General features: G+C 49.6%; 1 protein-coding gene across 4 annotated transcripts; it reads left to right on the plus strand.

The window, feature by feature from the left end:
• Positions 1–293: 293 nt before the first annotated feature.
• MTA2 (metastasis associated 1 family member 2) lies at positions 294–17,796 on the plus strand. 4 transcript variants are annotated; one of them, XM_028709612.2, is made up of 18 exons: positions 295–493; positions 6,141–6,208; positions 6,696–6,789; positions 9,371–9,488; positions 9,625–9,688; positions 9,936–10,053; positions 10,199–10,301; positions 10,397–10,496; positions 11,367–11,555; positions 12,270–12,344; positions 12,556–12,614; positions 12,727–12,824; positions 13,079–13,218; positions 13,634–13,862; positions 13,952–14,041; positions 14,696–14,838; positions 15,557–15,705; positions 16,880–17,796. In XM_028709612.2, exons 1-18 carry the CDS (start codon positions 466–468, stop codon positions 17,049–17,051), a joined length of 2,037 nt encoding a protein of 678 aa, XP_028565445.1. In that variant the 5' UTR covers positions 295–465; the 3' UTR covers positions 17,052–17,796. The 4 variants fall into 4 exon arrangements, with proteins under 4 accessions (XP_028565447.2, XP_028565445.1, XP_028565448.2 ...); XM_028709613.2 differs by having other exon boundaries at positions 406–493; positions 14,696–14,814; XM_028709614.2 differs by lacking the exon at positions 15,557–15,705 and having other exon boundaries at positions 294–493.
• Positions 17,797–20,254: the final 2,458 nt, after the last annotated feature.

Below are 20,254 nucleotides of genomic sequence, written 5' to 3' on the forward strand. Positions count from 1 at the left end.
AGCAGTCCAGACCCGTCCTCCCTACCGCTTATAGGGGGGAAAGGTTTGTTTTACGGAACGACCCGAAGGCATCCGGAAAAGCACGAGTGGCCCTCGTCCATTTCCGGGTATGGTCAGCAGACGTCGCCCTCATTCATCCGTTGGTAGTATTGGGGGAGGGGGGAAACTGGCCGGGGAAATCCCCGTCTCTTTCCGACCTCTTTTCCGTAAAAGCCCGAGATGCTGTAAGGAGAGGCGTGTTCTTTCGACGAGCGAGAACCGAAAAAAGCCGAGGGTTTCCGAAGATTCCCGAGGGGGCTTTCCGGAGGTTCCCGAAGGACTTGAGGCTTGGCCGGCGCCGGCGCTCGCTGCGTGAGAGGGAGACGACAACGGCGGCGGGAGGCGATGAAGAGCGGCCGGGCCCGGAGTTCCTGAGGGGGCCGCGGCGGGCCGGGCCGGGAGGAGTCGAAGCGCCCCACAGGCGTCATGGCGGCCAATATGTACCGGGTGGGCGGTAAGGAAGGAGAGGGGGGCGGGGGGAGAGGGCTTTTTTTTTTTTTTTTGCTGTGGGGGGAAAATGGGGGAGGGGCGAGACACGAGGGGAGGAGGGGTTGCTGGCTGGAGGGGAGAATGTGAGGGGAGAGGCAGGGAACGAAGGGGAAATTAATAGGTGAGGGGGGCTAAAGGGGTTCAGCACCAGGGGTTAAAGATAGAGAGGGGGCTGGTGGGGGAGGGGGGTGTCGGGGGTGCATTGAGGAGTTGGGGGAGGGGACCTTGTCTCACCGAGGAGGTGAGGGGGGCAGGGGGGCTCAAGGGAGGGGGGCTGGACCCAGGAAGTGGGACTAAGTTTATTTGTACAGTAATGTGAAAAGGGGGGGCTTATTAAAAAAAAAGCCACCATGGGGAGTATGGTGGAGTTTTGTGTGTCTGTTTCTAAAGTTAGTTGTGGGGGCTGGGTTGTGGATCAGGGGGGGTTGCTGAGAGGAGCAAGGAGGCTGGCTGAAGTACCTAGTTTGTGGGGTAAAAGGGCTTGAAGAAATAAGGGGGATGCAAAAGAAATGTGGGGTGTTTGGGTGTGTGTGAAAGGAATAAGGGGGGGGGTTAGTTCCAAGCAGTGGGATGGAGACTTGAAGGGAGCTGGTTTTGGTAAAGTGAAAAGGGGTTAGTGAAGGAGGTTGGGGTGTGTGGGGTGACTTTAAATTGGGGTGCTGTGGGGCAAAGGGTGTTCCTAAGGGGCAGGGAGGGGAGTTGTTGAATAAAATAGTTTGGGGTGGTTTGAGGTTTGTGAGGACTACATGGAGGCACTTGGGTCTAAACAGGTTTGGGATACTGGGGGCACCAAGAGGGTTTGTTTCAAATAGTGGGATAATGTTTGGAAATAGTTTATTTCAAGGTAATTGAGTGGAGGGAGGGTTTTTTTTGGGGGGGGCTAATACTGGAAGTGGTAAAATTAAGAAGTGGCAGGCATATTGGTAGTGGTGGGACTTAAAGTGCATGTGGAGCAGGATGGCGAAAAATAGATATATGAAGGTTGGGGAATATTAAAGAGGTATAGGGGGGAAGGTGTTAAGAGGTCTAGTTTGAAGTAGTAACACAAAGATTGGAAACCCAAGGGGTTTGCTTGTGTGAATGCACATGGATGTGTGCATATTGGAGGGCAGTGTGAAAGGGTACTGGGGATAAGATATGGGGCTGGGCAGGGGAGTTGGGGGCATGAAGGAGTTGGTTGGAGGACTCTGCTAATTATGTGATGGATGGGGCAGGCTTAAGAATTCAAAGCCTTTGGAAAAAGGTTTAACTTGAGGAGAGGTGGCGGTTTAAGAGTCTGGCCAACCCTTGTTTGAGTTTGGAATTTGGGTGAAAGAATTTGCGAGGGGACAGTAAAATTAAAGTATGGTGGGAAACAGGATAATTTCCTCTCTCCTCTGCTAAACAGTTGGCTGCAGCAAGTGAGAAGAGGGTGAGCTGTTTTCAGTCTCAGATGTGGTGGTAGAGAAGTGAGGTCCAAAAGATTGGGGTGGGTGGGTGAAACAAGACCAGACTGGTGGGAAATTGGGGGTGTGTGTGTTAAGTATTGGTAGAAATGTCAAGATCTGGTTAGTTGTACAGAGAGGTGTGAGGAGGATGTGGTTGCTTCTGGGAGAGAGTGGGAGCGAAGAAACAGATGGGGAAGGGCATAATACACTTAGGGGCCGCACAACTTATAAGTTGAGCAAAGGGTCTTGTTGGATTTCAGCTGGGGGTAGTTAGAAGTCTGGGCCTGTCAGACTGGGGGGCAGGGGAGGCAAGGAGAGTGGTTTGTGCGTGGAGTTAAGAACAGGATGCTAGAGAGTTGGTTGTAAGAGTCTGTGAGGTGCTGGAACCTCCATAGTCAGAAGCAATATAGATGATGGGGGGAAAGCACTGGAGAGAGCCATTTCTATGGTGCCTTGCTTACAGACTTCCGGGAGGCATCTGCTTGGGGTTTGTGGTGCTGAACTAGGGTTGTAGCCAATGTTATTCCTACTCAGAGTAGACCTATTTAATTTAATAGCAATGACTAACAAAGGTTCATTCATTTCATTGGGTTTGCTCTGAGTACAACTTAGCTGGAAACAACCCAGTGTTTTTCATCTTTGGTCAATTCAGAACACTCTGCCAATATATCCCCACCCCCTTGCCATGATCAGTGCTGCTAGAATTCACAGAGCCATAGGTCAATGATAGAGGGCACAGCTTGCTTGCAGAAGGACCCAGGTTCAAAAAGTTCCGGTAGCGGGGCTAGGAAAGACACATACACACAGGGCTTTTTTTTTTCAGCTGGAGCTCATTGGAGCTCAACTCTGGCACATCTCAGGTGGGTGCCATTGCCATTCTAAGAGAACAAGGGAGAAGTTCATAGTCAGCTCCAGCACCTCTTTTTCTAGAAAAATAGCACGGCATATACACACTCATGTGTGTGAACACACACAGGAGAGAGAGAGAGAAACATGCTACTTGCAGTCTGATTAGATAATAAGGGGCTGGATGGGCATATGTTCAATCGTCTTCCTTTCTTTTCCTTTCACCTTCAAGCTTCTCATTCTTGCATTTAAAACCTGCTGCCCTCATTCCCTCCTACTCTCCTGTTCACAAGCTGTTGGACCCCTTAGTCACCTCTTCCCACTCTTATCTATCTCTTTAACCACCCTGCGGCTCCCTTGGCCTGTAATATCCTCCCTCTCCCTGGTGACAATTCCCCTCTCTTCTAGGCCCCTTCTCTGAAGACTTAACTACTTCAGCCAAATGGTTGGCTGCCATCCACCCTTTGCTTGCCCTCCCATTGTTACCTGACTCTCTCTCCAAGCCTGACTCCCCCCCCCCCCCCCCGCTTCTTAATTTCTCCACCACCTCCTGTTTAATGTGGGCTGAATCTGACTCACTCATATACTGTATTGCTTATAGTGGCTAGTACTGGTAGGAAAACAAAGAACTTATTGGTAGTGGTGGAAATAGGCCTTGTGGAAGCACAACAGGCAAAACCTTTCTTACATGTCAGACAAATGACTGGCAACCACACCTGGGTTGGGGCTTGAGGCTTGGCTACTCTGGAGATCAGGGATGATAGTCTCTATATAGTTATACTGTGTGGCTGGCCGGCCTTCTGCACGATGGCTTTCACCTTCAACATTCCCATAGTGGTGATAATTGGCTTGCTTTTATGTGATTGTCATAAAGATTCAAATATAGTTGTGAAACACTTTAGAAAGGTTTCTAGCCTTTCCCTGGCTTTAGCCACTGATAGGTATGATTTGCACCTAACAAAAAACAAACACCCTATAACTCTGTGTGGAGGCAGCCTGCCTTTTGTAGCGTGTAAGAAATATGCAGATCAGGGAAATTTGCATGTAGTGCTTCTGTTAATGATTGGGAGAAGCAGGGCACTGAAGCCTCATTCCCTCATGAGGGTTGGTGAACCAGTGTCCCTCCAAAAACTGCTGGATTACAAAATCCAATACAGTGGTACCTTGGAACTCAGATGTAATCCATTCCGGAAGACTGTTAGACTTCTGAAACGTTCGAGTTCCAAGGAGCCAAAACATTTGAGAATGGAGTCATTTGAGTTCCAAGGTACCACTGTAATTCTCAGTGGCCAGCAACATCATTGGAGAGTCAAAGGTTCCCAATCCCTTCCCTAACTATTAGAATAGATGTGAGGAACCTTTAGTCCTCCTGATGTTGCTGTATTACAATGCCTATGAGCCCCAACATGTATGACCAGTGGCCAGGGATGATAGGAGCTGTAGTTCCACAGCATAAGAAGGTCCAAAGTTTCACCACACCTCCATTAGAAAATTCTGGTTTCTGCAGCTTCAGTAGGCTTTTCCTCCCCACCCAGTGCTTTCAGGCTCACCTTTTTAAAGGTTCAAATTCTGCTTGCTTTAAAAAGTGGGAAATGAAAGATGCTTATGTTGAACTCTTCGTCTTGCTGTCAAATTCCATGGGGGTACACACAGCATAACTGCAGAGAAGTGGGAGGTTCACAGCCCTGAGTGTGGGACTTCTGGTGGAATGGACAGAGGGTGCTGTGGAGGGTGGGGCTGAGCTGCAGGGTGGCAAGTCTTGAGGCTGGGCCAGAGGGGAGAAGTACTGAATAGTCTTTGTCCTGGATAAAATGGGATGGGCTGACCTAGATTAGATAAATCTTCATATTTTTCCTAAGGCACTTTGATGAGTTTGATGGATATAGTATTCCTATACGCAGTACAGTGGTACCTCAGGTTACATACGCTTCAGGTTACATACACTTCAGGTTACAGACTCCGCTAACCCAGAAATAGTACCTCGGGTTAAGAACTTTGCTTCAGGATGAGAACAGAAATCGTGTTCCGGCGGCATGACAGCAGCAGGAGGCCCCATTAGCTAAAGTAGTGCTTCAGGTTAAGAACAGTTTCAGGTTAAGAACGGACCTCCGGAACGAATTAAGTACTTAACCCGAGGTACCACTGTATGTGCTTGAGCAATGGCTACTAGCTATGGTGAATGAACAGAACCTCCATGTTCAAAGGCAGTCTGCAAGGGAAGGTGGTTGCCTTTGTGACATGCTTAGAGACTTCTTAGAAGCATTCTTGTTGGCTGCTGTGGGAAATGGGATACTTTACGCAAATGGCCTTTGAAGTAATCCAGCCAGGCTTTTCATATATTCTTGAGGTGTATCTATGACAACTCCTGTAGGTGTCAAGAGCATGGGCTGTAAATGGGGAAGTCTTTAGTTCAAATCTCAGCTCAGCCATGAACTTGCCAGGTAGTATTAAACAATCTCCCCAGCCTCAGGCCCTTATCTGTACAGCATAACAGGGATAATAGTCCTTCTGGTCTATTTTACAGAGGGGCTATCAGGATCTGTCCAATCAGGGACAGACAGAAGGTGATTGAGACCTCCTGATCGATTTCTGGATGGTTTGCAGTAGCTCAGCAAGGGTCTTTGACACTTCATTATTTAACAAAACCAGCAACAACAAAAAACTCCCCACCTTCCCTCAAATAGGCTTCTGAAATGAGTAGAGCCTGGGGAGAAACCAGGAGCAAATTTTCATGTGAAAGGACTTGGAGGAGGTCATTTCTTACAACTTCCAGGGCTGAGCCTTACAAATGCCTCCTCCACTGGCAGTGCTTTGCACCTGTTTCTAATTGGTGGACTTTGAAGGTCTCGTGTAAATAAAAAAAAGCACAGGTTGCTTGCACAACTTACCTTTGATGCACATTCAAAGCACATACCTCCCCCAAAAATAATAATCCTGTGAGCTGTAGTTTATCCCTTAGAGAGCTACAATTCCCAGCACCCATAATAAATTGCAGTTATCAGAATGTTCTTTAAAGGTATGGTGTGTACACAGCCACAGTCCTGAAGTGTACCTGCCTTGGCTTAAATAACATCCATGAAGCCTTTTAAGCTTGGGGAACCAGTGGCCCTCCAGACTACAGTTCCTACGATCCCTGACCATAGGCCACGCTGGCTAGTGTTGATGAAAGGTGGGTTCCAGCAACATCTGGAAGACCACAGAGCACCCTAGGAGGCAAAAACGTTAAACATCCACGTACATTGTTGTTTCAGGAGCCAGTGTCTCCTGAGAATATGTTCCTGCTTTCCAGCTGCTGCTGCTTCCACTCCCTCATTGCCTTTTGTTTTGCCCCTCTTACAGATTATGTCTACTTTGAGAATTCCTCTAGTAACCCCTACCTCGTCCGCCGCATTGAGGAGCTCAACAAGGTAATGACTGCGCTGCTTGTGGGAGGCAGAGAGATGGGGCAGGGGAGGTGCTGGGCTGCATGCCTTGGGGGTGCTGGACCTATTGTAGCCAGGGAAGCCAGGATATTTGGGAGCTGGGGGAACATGGGGGGTGAAGTAGGAAGCTGCTGGGTGTGGTGAGGCACTTGAAAAGGATCCCGGTAGTCCCCATGACTCAGAAGCCATAAGTTTTGTGGTCTCAGGCCTCTGGAGCTTTCTTCCGCTTGAGGTTACATAGGCACCCTTCAGGTGCATGGCAAATACTTCCTTATTCCAATGGGCATTTTTAAGGTAGTGTTGATGTTCAGGTTTATGGTGAGTTTTCATTCTCTGTGTTTACTTTTGTGTACTTAGACTGGCTAATGATTAAGTGGTATAGAAATGCCTTACGTAAATAAGAACAAGATCTTGAGGCCACTGTTGCCTGCCCACTAATAAACAGCGTTGCCCCTCTGCTTCTACCCCCCAGACGGCCAATGGCAATGTGGAGGCCAAAGTGGTCTGCCTGTTTCGACGGCGTGATATATCCAGTAGCCTCAACAGCCTAGCCGACAGCAATGCCCGTGAGTAGGGGGGTCCCTGGTGTGCTTTGCGTGTTCTTTGGAGCCAGCAGCTGCGGAGTATATTTGGGTTGGGGGGGCGAGATGTTGCACCGGGCCTGTTGGGCTGTGTAGCGCGTGGGCCGTGTGTCTGGGAATGGGCCTTTGGCAGCCTCTCTGGTGACACCGGCTGTGCTGGAGGAGGTTGTGGGGGAGAGGAGAGGCACAGAGGTGGATGGGGAGCTGTTGCCCTCAGGCTGGAGCAAGAGGAGGAGGGAATCCACCTCGGAAGAGAAAACAAGAAAGGAGTGTGTGAAAGGCTGCCCTACCCTCTTTCCCAGAGCAGTTGCATCTGAGAGCCCTGGGAAGCTTCTTTCTATCCTGGCAGAAGTGGAGAATGACTTGGAGGAGGGTGTCTTTATTTCTCTCCACCTGCTTGCTCACAGATCCAAAATACAGAGCAGCAGTTAGTTGCTGGCTGTTTGCATAATACATTGACTCATTTAAAAACTTTGACAGGGGTCAGATAGGAGAAAAAGGCACGTGTAGGTTTGGAAACTTTATGCTTTTCTGTCGTTGGAGAGGGGCCTTTAGGGTCTTTGCGGAACTGAATCCCGGTGGTGAAGGCCAGGAGGTGACATCTGCCTCTGGCCCTTACAAAGCCTAGCCTTCTCTGAATCCTGGCACAGTTGCCAGCTGCTGAAGGGTTAACAGAAGTAGGATGGGGCGGGAGGAGCTTGCATGACTGCTTAGGGCTTCCTGGCCTCTTGGAGCAGGGGCTGTGACCTTGACTCTGTCCAATCAGGCTAGAGGAGGAGGAGGGCTGGTTCAAGGCTGCCTCTAATCCACAGGCCCACCTTTCCTTTGCAGAGGGTTTCCTGAGTCAAAAAGCAGGGGCGGGAGGGGAGGGTGGAGTAAGCATCCTTCAAGTCCCTCCCTGGGACTCTGCCAAGTTCTGAGAAGCAGAAGGGGGTTGGGAGAACAATGTGCCTCTTGGTGGACGCTGCTTCTTGGCTGCTTCCAGGAGGGTGGCTGAATGTGTGTGTGTGTGTGTGTGTGTGTGTGTGTGTGTGTAGACAGAGAGAGAAACTGACATGCAGGCACATGCTGTGTTGCTGGAGAGGGGAGCGGAAATGACGACCCTTTTGACAGCAGCGAGTAGGGGACTGTTGGGGTTTTTTTTAATAAAAAGGAAAAATTTGGTTTGCTATCCTAATCCTCCTTCATTTGGGAGTAAACCCCATTGGAGTCAATAGATTCCTGAGTAAACATGGCTAGATCTATGCTGGGAAATGATCAAAAGGTTGGAGTATCTGAGGTGCTTTAGTAGTTGGTTTTTGTGGGGGAGGGGAATTGATTGGCTCGGGGGTCGTTATAGGTGTTACAATTGGAGGAGGGAAAGTATTTCTCTCTTTCTCATAGTACTAGAACTCAGGAACACCCAGTGAAAATGAAAGGCAGTCGATTCAGGACAGACAGAAGGCTTTTCACACAATGTGTAATTAATTAAACGATGGAAGCCGCTGCCATAGGATGTGGTGGTGGACTACAATCAGTGTGGCTTTTAAAAGAGGATTAGACAAACTCTTTTTTTTTTTTTTTTAACCTTGCTCTTCAACCAGAAAAGGTTCATAGAATAGCTTATTATTGTTTGTCGGAAGGGAGTTTTGTTTTGCTTTATTATGTATTTTGTGTTCTCATTTTGTATTTTTATGTTGTGAACTGCCCTGTGATGATGTCCAGTTGTCAGTAAGACAATCTCTGCCTGCAGGGTAACTATCTGCAAGATAAGAGACCACAAGGAACAAGGGATGGGGACTAACAAGGGGTGGAAAGAAAGCTCAGGCACCAGTTCTTAAACCTGTAGTACTTAAAACAACCAGCTGGGATGGAAACAATGTAGGGTAGCCTGTGGCATCACCCTTGCTAGGTGACTTTGTGGGAGAGCTAAAGGCAGCTGGTCTCTTGGCAGAAGTGCTTCTCTTTTCTCCCTTTGTTCTACAGCCTGGTGGACTCATAGTGGGAGAATAGGTGTATTAACCAATCAGGATACTGAGAATAGAACCTCCATGTTCAAAGGCAGTATACATGTTTGAATTTAATTTATCACCATTAGATCCAAGCCTTCCTCCAGTGAGTTCAGGGAGGCAAACCCCATTTTAAACTCACAACAGTGCTGTAATTTTAGGCTTTGGGTATGAATGTGTGATAGAACGAGAGGCCACCTAATGAACTTTGTGACAAGCAAGTATTAAAATCCACATTCTCCAAGTCCTGTGTTTTAACTATTGGCACCCTGGCTCTCAGACATTAGAGAGAAACAGGAGAGGGGCCATTGCATTTCTGCACTGCATGTGAGTTTCCATATACGTCTAACTGGTTGCCATTGGAAGCGGAGTGTTGGGTTGGGTGGGCCCTTGATTTGATCCAGCAATCCGGTTTTTATGTATTTTGAAAAGCCTGATTTTAGCCTTTTGAGTAGTCTCCATATTGATTTGGGATGATTTCTGGCTAAATCAAAGGAGCCACACTTTGCAGTTTCTGGGGGAGATGGAATTCCTGGAAATGAACACCATTACCTTCTGCCTCTTTCACCCCAAAACAGGAGAATTTGAAGAAGAGTCCAAACAGCCTTCAGTGTCGGAACAGCAGCGGCACCAGCTAAAACACCGGGAACTCTTCCTTTCACGCCAGTTTGAGTCTCTGCCTGCTACCCACATACGGTGAGGAGAGGCTGGAGACAATTGTTATATATCACTATATTTGTATAACACTATTAATAAAAAAAAAATCAAACAACCATACAGACACAGTTGAGAGATCTGCTAGGCTAGACGCAGGTTCTGTTTTTCTTTGCAGGGGGAAATGCAGTGTTACGCTGCTCAACGAGACAGACATCCTCAGCCAGTACCTGGATAAAGAGGTGAGGCAGGTTGCGTAAAAAGGAATGTATGTGGCTTCTTGCAGAGTCCCAGTGTTCTGGACTTGGGATAAGAGGGTATCATCCCTCATCTCCATCAAACAGAATAGTAGGGAAGGCAGCCCCCCACTTCTGTTCTCTTTAGGCTTTGCAGAAGGAGTGAAGACATCCTCCTACTGCCAGAAACTGAAGAGACTGGGGGTTTTAAGGGTACCTCCTTTTAACTTGCCATGTCCCTTTTCCCTCCCAGGATTGTTTTTTCTATTCGCTGGTCTTCGACCCAGTTCAGAAGACTCTTCTAGCTGACCAGGGTGAAATCCGGGTTGGCTGCAAGTATCAGGCAGAGATCCCAGAGCGGCTGGCGGAAGGTGAGCAAGGAAAACACACACACACACACACACACACACACACACACACACACACACACCTTGATCACTGAGCAAAAAGAAAGAAAGAAAAGTACTTCCCTCGGTTGGTGGGATCATTGACAACCCCTCTCTCATACTCCCTCAGGAGAATCAGACAATCGAAACCAGCAGAAGATGGAAATGAAGGTGTGGGACCCTGACAACCCTCTTACTGACCGGCAGATTGACCAGTTCCTTGTGGTGGCTCGGTGAGATCCGGCTGGGGGGTGTTGTGGCTCCTCCTGCCAGTCTAGCTCCAGCTCCTGCGGGTCATTAACCCTCCCTTTTCTTCCTTCAATGCCAGGGCTGTTGGCACCTTCGCTCGCGCCCTTGACTGCAGCAGTTCCATCCGGCAGCCCAGCCTTCACATGAGCGCAGCTGCCGCCTCCCGTGACATCACGCTGGTGAGGGGGCGAGGAGGGAGAGAAGGGCAATAGCTGTGGGTGGGGCAGGGCTGTATATTATGTATAGATAAAAAAACTGCACCCAGGCCCTAGGTCGGGAAGAGCCGGGGGTTGAATCCAGTGTCAATTCTCCTCCAATCCATGGAAGTTACTAGGCATTACTAACATGGATCCATCAATTACAGTAGGTCTGCTCTGTTGGATACAACCCCGAGATTTGCAAAATGCTAATTTAAAACCATGCCAATTCACTTATTTTCACAAAACTGTCTGTTTAAACAAAAACAAAACAGCTTGGTATAATTTATTCAGTTAAGACAGGTGAGGGACAAGGAAATCTTCTACTGACATTTGGATCCATATTCAAACACCCCTCTAGCATTGTTTTCAAGCCTGTGTTTGCAACCATAAGGACTAGGAACTCAATTCAAACACCACACTATGTTAACCATAGTTTACCACTGGAACCAACTGGTCTTTGAGCTTCCTTATTTAAAAGGAGCAAGCCATGGTTGTGAGGCTGCATGTCTGCTCCCTTGCCCCAGCCCCAGTCTGCTCAGCAGTCTGCAGAGGCCTCCAGAGGCAGAGCAGTGGCTACAACTCAGATTTGTTGATTCAGATATGGCACCAAACTATAGCATCATCTGCTTAACAAACCATGGTTTGGTAGCTGATTGCAAATCATGGTTTCTCAATTCAAACTTTGCGTCCAACCATTACAGCTAAGTTTCCTTGAGCTGATGTGGGGGGGTCTGAGATTCTCAGGAAACTTAAGTTCTGACCCCATTCTACATTCAGCAGACTGCACAATCCCAAGTTGCACAACTGCCTCCTGTTCTCTATATCTTCTGTCCCCTTCTGTCTTGGCAGTTCCATGCAATGGATACATTGCAGCGGAATGGCTACGACCTGGCCAAGGCTATGTCAACACTGGTGCCCCAAGGAGGTCCTGTGCTGTGCAGGGACGAGATGGAGGAGTGGTCGGCCTCTGAAGCCATGCTCTTTGAGGAGGCCCTGGAGAAATATGGCAAAGATTTCAATGACATCCGGCAGGACTTTGTGAGTTGGGGCTATGAGTTGGGTGGAAAATAATGGTCAGAGTCTCCTGTGGCTCAACTTTTTACCCCCTACCCTTCCATTTCCCCCAAAACTGGGAAGGGTGTCTTCTCCCCCACTCTTGGAAAAGGGACATAATCATTTCTCCTCCTGATAAGTAGACAGACCCAGTTTCTAATTTGCCCCAGGACTCAGTCTTTGGGATGCTTGTAAAACTGGTATTGTGTACAGAAGTAGTTTTAAACTGATGTGCCGTGGCACCCTGAGACACCTTGGATGATGGTTTGGGAATCCATGGGCAGCGCCAGCCTCTGTCCCTTCTCCTTCCCTACCTCCTTTTAATAGATAGATTAGATTGCGTGTATAAGATTGATAGAAATGGCCACGCGTGGCAGAAGCAAAGAGCAATACCTACGAAGCACGCCTCACAGGAAATATAGTTCCCAAGCCCTGCCTCCACCTTGGAGGGGGCTACACTGCCCGCAGGCAGGGTGAAGGGGAGCCGCAGAAATAATGTAGTTGGTCAAGGGAGCTGTGGACTCCGAAAGGTTGAAAACCTGGTGTGCAGAGTCCCTTCTCTTCCAGATTCCAACTGCTTCCCTAACTGTAGTTCGTCCCCACCAACTGGAGGGCTGCCCAGGGTCAAATGCCGCCCCCCCAAACTGGTGGGTTGGGCCAGTAATTGTGCGTTCCCTTGAAATCTTGTCTCTCTTGCAGCTCCCGTGGAAGTCCCTTGCCAGCATTGTGCAGTTCTACTACATGTGGAAAACCACGGACCGATACATCCAGCAAGTGGGTGAACTGATTTCTGCAGAGCTTTTGGGGTTTGGCAGTGGGGGAAGAAGGGACCATGGCTGGGGTGGGAGAGTCCCGTTCCTTGCCCAGAGGCTGCACCTGCCTGTGGACCCCCCTAACCAAGTGGCTTTGATAACATGAGACTCAAGCAGAGACCCCGCAAAAGGCAGCATGTCTTGACCGTCCCACGTTCTCCTTTTCCTTATAGAAAAGGTTGAAAGCAGCGGAAGCTGACAGCAAGCTGAAGCAGGTGTACATCCCCACCTAGTGAGTATTCCCCACCCACCTCAGGGACCAGCAGGGACAGATGCGTCCAGAGTTCAGCCTGGCCTCTTTAACAGCATTTGTCTTCTTCCCCCATCCCTTCCACACCACCCAGCACAAAACCCAATCCAAACCAAATCATCTCTGTGGGCTCCAAGCCTGGCATGAACGGGGCTGGCTTCCAGAAGGGGCTGACCTGCGAGAGCTGTCACAGTGAGTACCTGCCCGGGGGGGGGGGCATTGTATATCTGAGGACAGGGAAATGGCACAAGCACAGTGCAAATGGGTTTCTGTTCATCAGTGGTGACTCTGACAACGGCGTTGCAGTGTTTCACCCAGTGTGGGTGGGCTCTGTGCTGGTTCACCCGCCTGAGTTATTTGCCTCCTAACCTGGGGGGGGGGGGGAGAGGATCTAGGGTTTCACCTGTCTGAGTCCATGACCCCTCTGCCTCCCTTTTGCCCCACAGCCACCCAGTCAGCACAGTGGTATGCTTGGGGTCCCCCCAACATGCAGTGCCGCCTGTGTGCCTCCTGTTGGATCTACTGGAAGAAATACGGGGGCCTGAAGACCCCGACACAGCTCGAGGGAGCAGCCCGCAGTGTCACGGTAAAGCCTGCTCTAGTATCGCTAGTCCCTGATTTGAACCTGAAGTATAACATTTGCTGTCTTCACCGAAGCCTCTAAAATTGCTATATTCTTCTGGGTTCTACCTGTAATGGCTACTAGCAGCAGCAAATTCAACAGTGAAGGGGACTTTGCTCAGAGGATTTCCTGGCCACATCGTTCTTATCTCTCCATGAAAGCAGCTTTGCCCAGGAACAAATGGTTGGCTTTTCAGATTTTGATACCACATTGGCAGGTGGTACAGTGCTGGCCTCTTTTTGTTATGTTGTCATTGACGTAGCTGGCATCTTGCCACATGCTGGTTCTGTCCTATTCCCTTATTTTGGGTGGGGGCAGTCATTCACTTTGCAAGCTGAGCAGGGATCTCACCATATTGCCCCTTTCTCCCCTTTTCCAGGAGCCACACTCCCGGGGCCACATGTCTCGGCCAGAAGCCCAGAGCCTCTCTCCCTACACAACCAGCGCCAACCGGGCCAAGCTTCTAGCCAAGAACCGGCAGACCTTCCTGCTGCAGACCACCAAGCTGACCCGCATTGCACGCCGCATGTGCCGGGACATCCTGCAGCCGCGCCGGGCTGCCCGTCGTCCGTACGCACCCATCAACGCCAATGCCATCAAGGCAGAGTGTATGTTTTGTGTGTGTGGTTGAGAAGGGCTGCTTGGAACAACAGAGGAGCTGGCGGATCTCATTCCTGTTGTTTGCTCTCCCCTCCAGGCTCTATCCGGCTTCCCAAGGCCGCAAAGACGCCCCTCAAAATTCACCCTCTGGTGCGGCTTCCGCTGGCTACCATTGTCAAGGAGCTAGGTAAGGAGACAGGGGTCGGGTTTATGTCTCGCGTCTCTTGACGTTGGCCTGATCTTCAAATCACAATTACTGCCACAGCTTTGTGCACTCCTTTCTCACGTGTGAATTCCCCTCTCCCTTCTATGGTTTTGCGGTGATGTTCAAATCAAGCAAAAATATGACAGGGGTTAACTGGGATTTCCTCCAAACCATGATTTGCAGACAATCCTGACTTGCTGTGAATTCCAAATCATGGGACATAAGAAGGAATTGCGCACACCCCCACCGACCAGTCCACAACCCATTTGAAGATTGTGTCCCCGAATATCAGTTGCTGGGAATTGCAAGTGGGGAGAGTTGCTATTGCGCTCAGCTTCTTCTTGTGGGCTTCCTTATGGGCATCTGGTGGCCCACTGTGAAAGCAGGATGCTGGACTAAATGGGCCATTGGCCTGATCCAGCAACCAGGCTCTTAGGTTCTTATGATGTCAGTCTGGTGTCTTGGAGTAGGGGAGAGAGGAAGCTTTGGCCCAAACAAGCTAGTTTATCCTTCCAGAAACATCAGGTGTTTATAAAAAAAACATATCTCCAAAAAATGGGAAGCAAGACTACTAGGGGAAAGCCTGTGTTTCTCTTCAGCAGTTGCCCACCTAAGACAATGCTCTTGTTCTTCCAGCTGCACAGGCTCCCCTGAAACCAAAAACCCCCCGAGGCACCAAGACGCCCATCAACAGAAACCAGCTGACCCCAAACCGAGGCTTGGCTGGCATCGTGGGCAAGCGGGCGTACGAGAGTGTGAGTGCCGCTGGGCTCTGGAAGGTGGGCATCGAAGGGCGGCGGTAGCATTTGGGTGTGATTGAGTGTGATGTTATGGAGACCTTGGGCAGGGAGGAGGGGTGTAATAGCAGCAGGCATAGTAGAGAGTGTCAAAGGATTGTATCTGGTGTTAACCCCACTCAGAGTGCACCTGTTTAAATGAATGAACACAACCAAATTGGTTCCATTGAAATCAGTGAGCCTTCTCTAAGTGGAGCTTGGGTGGGTACCACCTTGCAGTTCTGAAGTTTATTTTGTGTGCTTGTGGGAGGGGGAGACCCACACATTTGAAACCCTAAAAGGGGCAGAAAAGGCAAATAATCTTTTTAAAAAACAAACTGCAAAATGGTTAGTGTTCACTGTGGCTGATGCTACTTAAATTTCCCATAACTCCTTTTTCTTTTTCTCTTTGGGAGAGAAGGAATATGTTGTTTCGGGGGGGGGGTCTTTGTTCTTTCTGGGCCTACATATCTCTCTCTCTCTCTCTCTCTCTCTCTCTCTCTCTCTCTCTCTCTCTCTCTCTCTGTAAGTTCCTCTCTGCAGTTGGTGGGGAGGATGGGTAGCCAGTTTCCCCCAGCCAGGCATCATAAGACTCCCCCTCCCATTTCGGGGCAGGGTGAGACTGACTCAGGATGGAGGGGGAGGGCGGGAGCCAGCAAGAGGTGGACACTGCCTTTTGGGGTTTCCTCTCGCTGATAGCTCTATGTGCGACTGGGTGCAGGTGGCAGGGGGCGGGCTCCCCTTCTCAGCCAACGGGCGGCCCATGACTTCCGGAATGAGGTCGAGCACTCAGCCTGCCATCAAGCGTCAGAAGCTGAACCCGGCCGACGCCCCCAACCCAGTCGTTTTTGTGGCTACCAAGGACACCAGGTACTGGGGAAGGGATTTAAAACCAAAAAAATGCAGTTGGGGTGAGCAGGAAGGCGATGGAAAGGGTGGCGCAGTGGGCAGGGTGTTTAGCTTATCCCTTCTCTGGCACAGGGTTGGTACTGGCCTCTTCTGTTCAGGGCTCCTGCCTCAGATACGGAGTTTTGTGCCAGTTTTCTTATCAGGAGCAAACAAAAAATGGAATTCCCTTCCCTCCCCGCAAGTCCTGACAGCTATTGCTGTGTGCTGCATAATGTCCTTGGGACATTTACCCACTTAACCACCCCTCTTTTCTGCAAGAACTCTGGGTGCAGAGAGATGCTCCACTCTTCCAGACGGTCAAGGGCCCCAGGGCAAGAGGTAGCAACCCAGCCTGTAATTCACCTGGGAAATTTTAGTCAGGTTGTTGCAAAATAGTGGATTCTCTCTCTCCTCCACCTTTCTGCCACAAACAGGGTGTGATTAATGTGCAAAGAAATGTAGATTTTACTTGATTTATTTGTTACATATTTTTGGGTATCCATTAAATTCTGGAGATTTTAGATAAGGGTGTCAGGTGCCAAAAGCTCAGAAGGAAATATGCACGAGGCCCCAGTGTGTGCTTCTGCTATTCCCCATTGGACCAACGAGGTCTAGAAAATGGCCCTTCTACGTTTTAAAATGGATGCAAAGAAGTTCAGAAACCCTGGCATGTGGAAGTATGTCCCTCCTAGCCGCCATACACAGCTTCTGTCGCAGAAGCAACAACCTATGCCTCATAATTGTTTGTGCCCAAGACACAATCTCCCTTTTTTTTAAGGTTTTATTTTCAGAAATGGCAGATGCTACAAGTTGTGTAGCTTTGGCACTGGCAACAAGGTTTTATAAATCTCGTCCGATGCTGTTTAGAGACAATCCCAATCTCAGGCCAGAGCTACAGTTGAGGGGAAAGGGAGTTTAAAAAATACAAGCGACAATAGGTGCTGGGAGGGGTTGAAATAAAATATTGTTTATGGGCCCCACAAAAACTGGGCCGGCTGGGTGTAGGGGTTGATTTTGGCGCTGCCCTGCCAGGCTGCTCACTGCGTCTTCCATCATCTTCTGAGGCGCTGCATGCACCACGCGGCCTGTCCTCTTTGGTTAGGCTCTGCAGTGTTTGTGCCCCTGACGCCCTGTGCCTCTTCTTTCCTTCCCCCAGGGCGCTCCGCAAGGCCCTGAGCCACTTGGAGATGCGCCGTGCTGCCCGCCGGCCCAACCTGCCGCTCAAGGTGAAGTCGGTGCTGCCCCTCCGGCCTGTGGCAGCTCCTCTGGTACCCGTACCCCCAGCCCATCCTGCCAGCACCAGCGAACCCATCATCCTGGAAGACTGAGTGCTGTCGCTTCTCTGGCGCCCCCTCTAGGATCCTTGTAGCCATCTCACCCGACACCAACACCCCTTTCCCGCCTCCAAGGCCTGTCTGGCAGAGAGAACTTCAGAGCTCCAGTTGCCAAGCGTTTGCTGGGATTGGGCAGGCGGGAGGGGGGCATCTCTTTCCCTCCCCTCCCCTCCCCCCCCCCGCAAAGTTGGATACTGGACACCCTTCATTTCCCCCCTTTTTATATATATATGTATTTTTTAATTTCCACGTTTTCCCTTCCTTTTTTTAACCTCCCCTAACAATTCAGACTTGCGCACAAAGCTGGCCACTTCCCTCCCCTCCCCATGGCAGCACTGTAAATGCAAGTTGTGCCCTCTTCTGTGTGTGTGTGTGTGTGTGTTTGGGGGTCAGGGTGGAGAAGACTGTAGGGATGGCATGGACTTGGGGAAATATAGAACCCCTTTCAGAGTGACTTCCATTCCACCCCTGCAGCTGTTTTTCCTTCTTTTTTTGTCTCTATGTCTCCCCCCCCCCTTTTTTTTTTAAGTTGCCCTCTCGTCCCAAATACCCATGTATCTGGGAAAAGAGGGGCAGCCCCAGCTGTCTGTAAACATGGCTACCCTTGCCCCTCCCCTCAAGCCTTTGACAAGCCCATTTTTTGTACATGGTTTGGAGAGGAAAAAAAGTCAGGTTTTTTTAAGTCAACCTCTTACTGGTTCTTATAGCAACAAAATAAATAAATGCTGTTTTCTTCACACCTTCCTCTCCTCTCTTTTTTTCCTTTTGCGTGTGAGGGAGCTTGTTTTGGGAAAACTTGATGCATGTGTGTTGCTCCTTACAGGGACGAAGGGTTTCACTTTATTGCCTTGTGTTAAGAGTGGATAGCCTGGCCCTACATAGGTTATGCCCCTCCCCCTCCTTTCTCCCTTCGGGAACTGGTAGGCAGGGAAACCTGGAATGGCCCTTCTAAATTTTGCAGATGCAGGGAAGAGAACATCACTCACTACTTAGATAAGACACACAGATAAAGTGAGAGAATTAGCTTTTTGTCCTTGAATTATCCACTGGTATTTGCTGAGGACAGGATAGAAAGTATCAGGGAGGCTCTCGTAGACTCAGTATGTTCACAGTCCGTTAAAAAACACCTGTGCTTTTCAGAGACTTGTCCTCCCAGTGTAACGACTCTGGCTTCAACCCTGGAAAAACACTTGGAGGCTCAGTTTAACTTTTCATTTCAATGGAAATAAGTCCTCACTTTTACCAGTTTCATCCCTGCCGTGTCGATGTGGGCCCTAAAAAAAATCAGTTATCTCACGCAAGAGGATGGTGGAAATGGCACTGCCTTTCCCCTCTTAGCCCAGACAGTCTTCTAAGGCAAATCCCTTCTCTGACAGGCCCTACAGCTCTCTGCTAATCTCCCTTCTCAGTCCTCATCTGGGATTAAACTATTCAGATTATAGAAATGCCTGTAGACTAACGTCCGTTCTGGTTGTGAACGGCATAAAATGCACAGCGGCTTTTCAGGAACATTGGGAACCTTTCCTGCTGAAGACAGGCTGTAGCGATGGAAGGTGGGGGGGGGAGAGTGAGATCTTCAGGAAATCAAGAGACGCGGCATGGGGCCGGTGTTGGAGGAACAGGAAGCCATGCAGAGCCAGGGGGTTGCGCCATCTCCCGCCCCCGCTTTCTTACCCAGCATAACCCACATGTTTCCTACTCATAACCGTACTGGTCTCTGGAGTGAGGATTTGAAAGTTTCAGAATGAAGGGGGTGTTGGCTGTGATTGGTGACACAGTAACCCGAATCCCTCATGAATTGTCACAAGTTTGGCAACCTACATGTTTGGGCTTTGTACTAAACCACATTCGGGGACCCTGAGGCCCCTTTCCTTTTCAGGGGCCTGCATCATCTGGAGCAGGGATTTCTAAACTTCTTTCCCGCACGAACCACTTGAAAATTGCTGTGGACCACCTAATGTTAGGGACGCGGGTGGCGCTGTGGGTAAAACCTCAGCGCCTAGGACTTGCCGATCGTCAGGTCGGCGGTTCAAATCCCCGCGGCGGGGTGTGCTCCCGTTGCTCGGTCCCAGTGCCTGTCAACCTAGCAGTTCGAAAGCACCCCCGGGTGCAAGTAGATAAATAGGGACCGCTTACTAGCGGGAAGGTAAACGGCGTTTCCGTGTGCTGCGCTGGCTCGCCAGATGCAGCTTGTCACGCTGGCCACGTGACCTGGAAGGGTCTGCAGACAGCACTGGCTCCCGGCCTATAGAGTGAGATGAGCGCACAACCCTAGAGTCTGGCAAGACTGGCCCATACGGGCAGGGGTGCCTTTACCTTTTACCTACCTAATGTTACTGTTGCGCCACTGTTGTAGCAACTGTAATGTGCTGTGCTGGTGCTCTAGGAATTTTATTTTGTATTTTTATTGATTTTATTTCTTATACAATAAAATACAGTATTCCACAGAATTCAGACTGTAGTACAGTCAAATGGAATATGAGCTTTTGCATACTTTCTCCCTTCCCGCACACTGAACTAACCTTGTAGGGCAATGGGAGCTTTGGGGATTAAGTGCAAGATTTAGTTGTAGGAAAGCTGAGAGGATTGAAGGTTGCTAAAAGAAAAGTAGGTGCCAGTAAGAATATCAGAAGAGCGCTGCTGGATCAGTCAAAATGGCCCATCTAGTCCAGCATCCTGTTCTCACAGTGGCCAACCAGATACCTCAAAGGGAAGCCCACAAGTGGGACCCGAGTGCAAGAGTTCTGCAGTTTCCAATAACTGGCATTCCGGACACTGCCTGCAGTTATCTATGATGGCAGTGGGTCTATTCACAGTGAGCGCCAGATTCCCTTCTGGGGTGGCAGGAACATGCCAAAGGTGGGCAGCAGCAGAGGCAAAAGTGACCAGAGCAATGGAAGTTAATTGTACCTTTGTACAGTGGTACCTCGGGTTACATACACTTCAGGTTACAGACTCCGCTAACCCAGAAATAGTGCTTCAGGTTAAGAACTTTGCTTCAGGATGAGAACAGAAATCGTGCTCCAGGGGCGTGGCAGCAGCAGGAGGCCCCATTAGCTAAAGTGATGCTTCAGGTTAAGAACAGTTTCAGGTTAAGAACGGACCTCCGGAACGAATTAAGTACTTAACCCGAGGTACCACTGTATAGTCGATAATGGGAGTAAAGGCCTCTGCAGCCTTCCCAGGGCTTGAATTTC

The sequence above is a fragment of the Podarcis muralis genome, chromosome 16 (assembly GCF_964188315.1).
Source record: "Podarcis muralis chromosome 16, rPodMur119.hap1.1, whole genome shotgun sequence".
In the NCBI taxonomy this organism is placed as follows: Eukaryota; Metazoa; Chordata; class Lepidosauria; order Squamata; family Lacertidae; genus Podarcis; species Podarcis muralis.

What these genes read in the sequence shown, in the direction of transcription:
- MTA2 (XM_028709612.2), top strand. Translation starts at nt 466, where the DNA reads ATGGCGGCCAATATGTACCGGGTGGGCG. An exon ending in GAGCAGCCCGCAGTGTCACG is followed by an intron (nt 13,219 to 13,633) that starts GTAAAGCCTGCT and finishes CCCCTTTTCCAG; the next exon opens with GAGCCACACTCCCGGGGCCA. An exon ending in TACCATTGTCAAGGAGCTAG is followed by an intron (nt 14,042 to 14,695) that starts GTAAGGAGACAG and finishes TTGTTCTTCCAG; the next exon opens with CTGCACAGGCTCCCCTGAAA.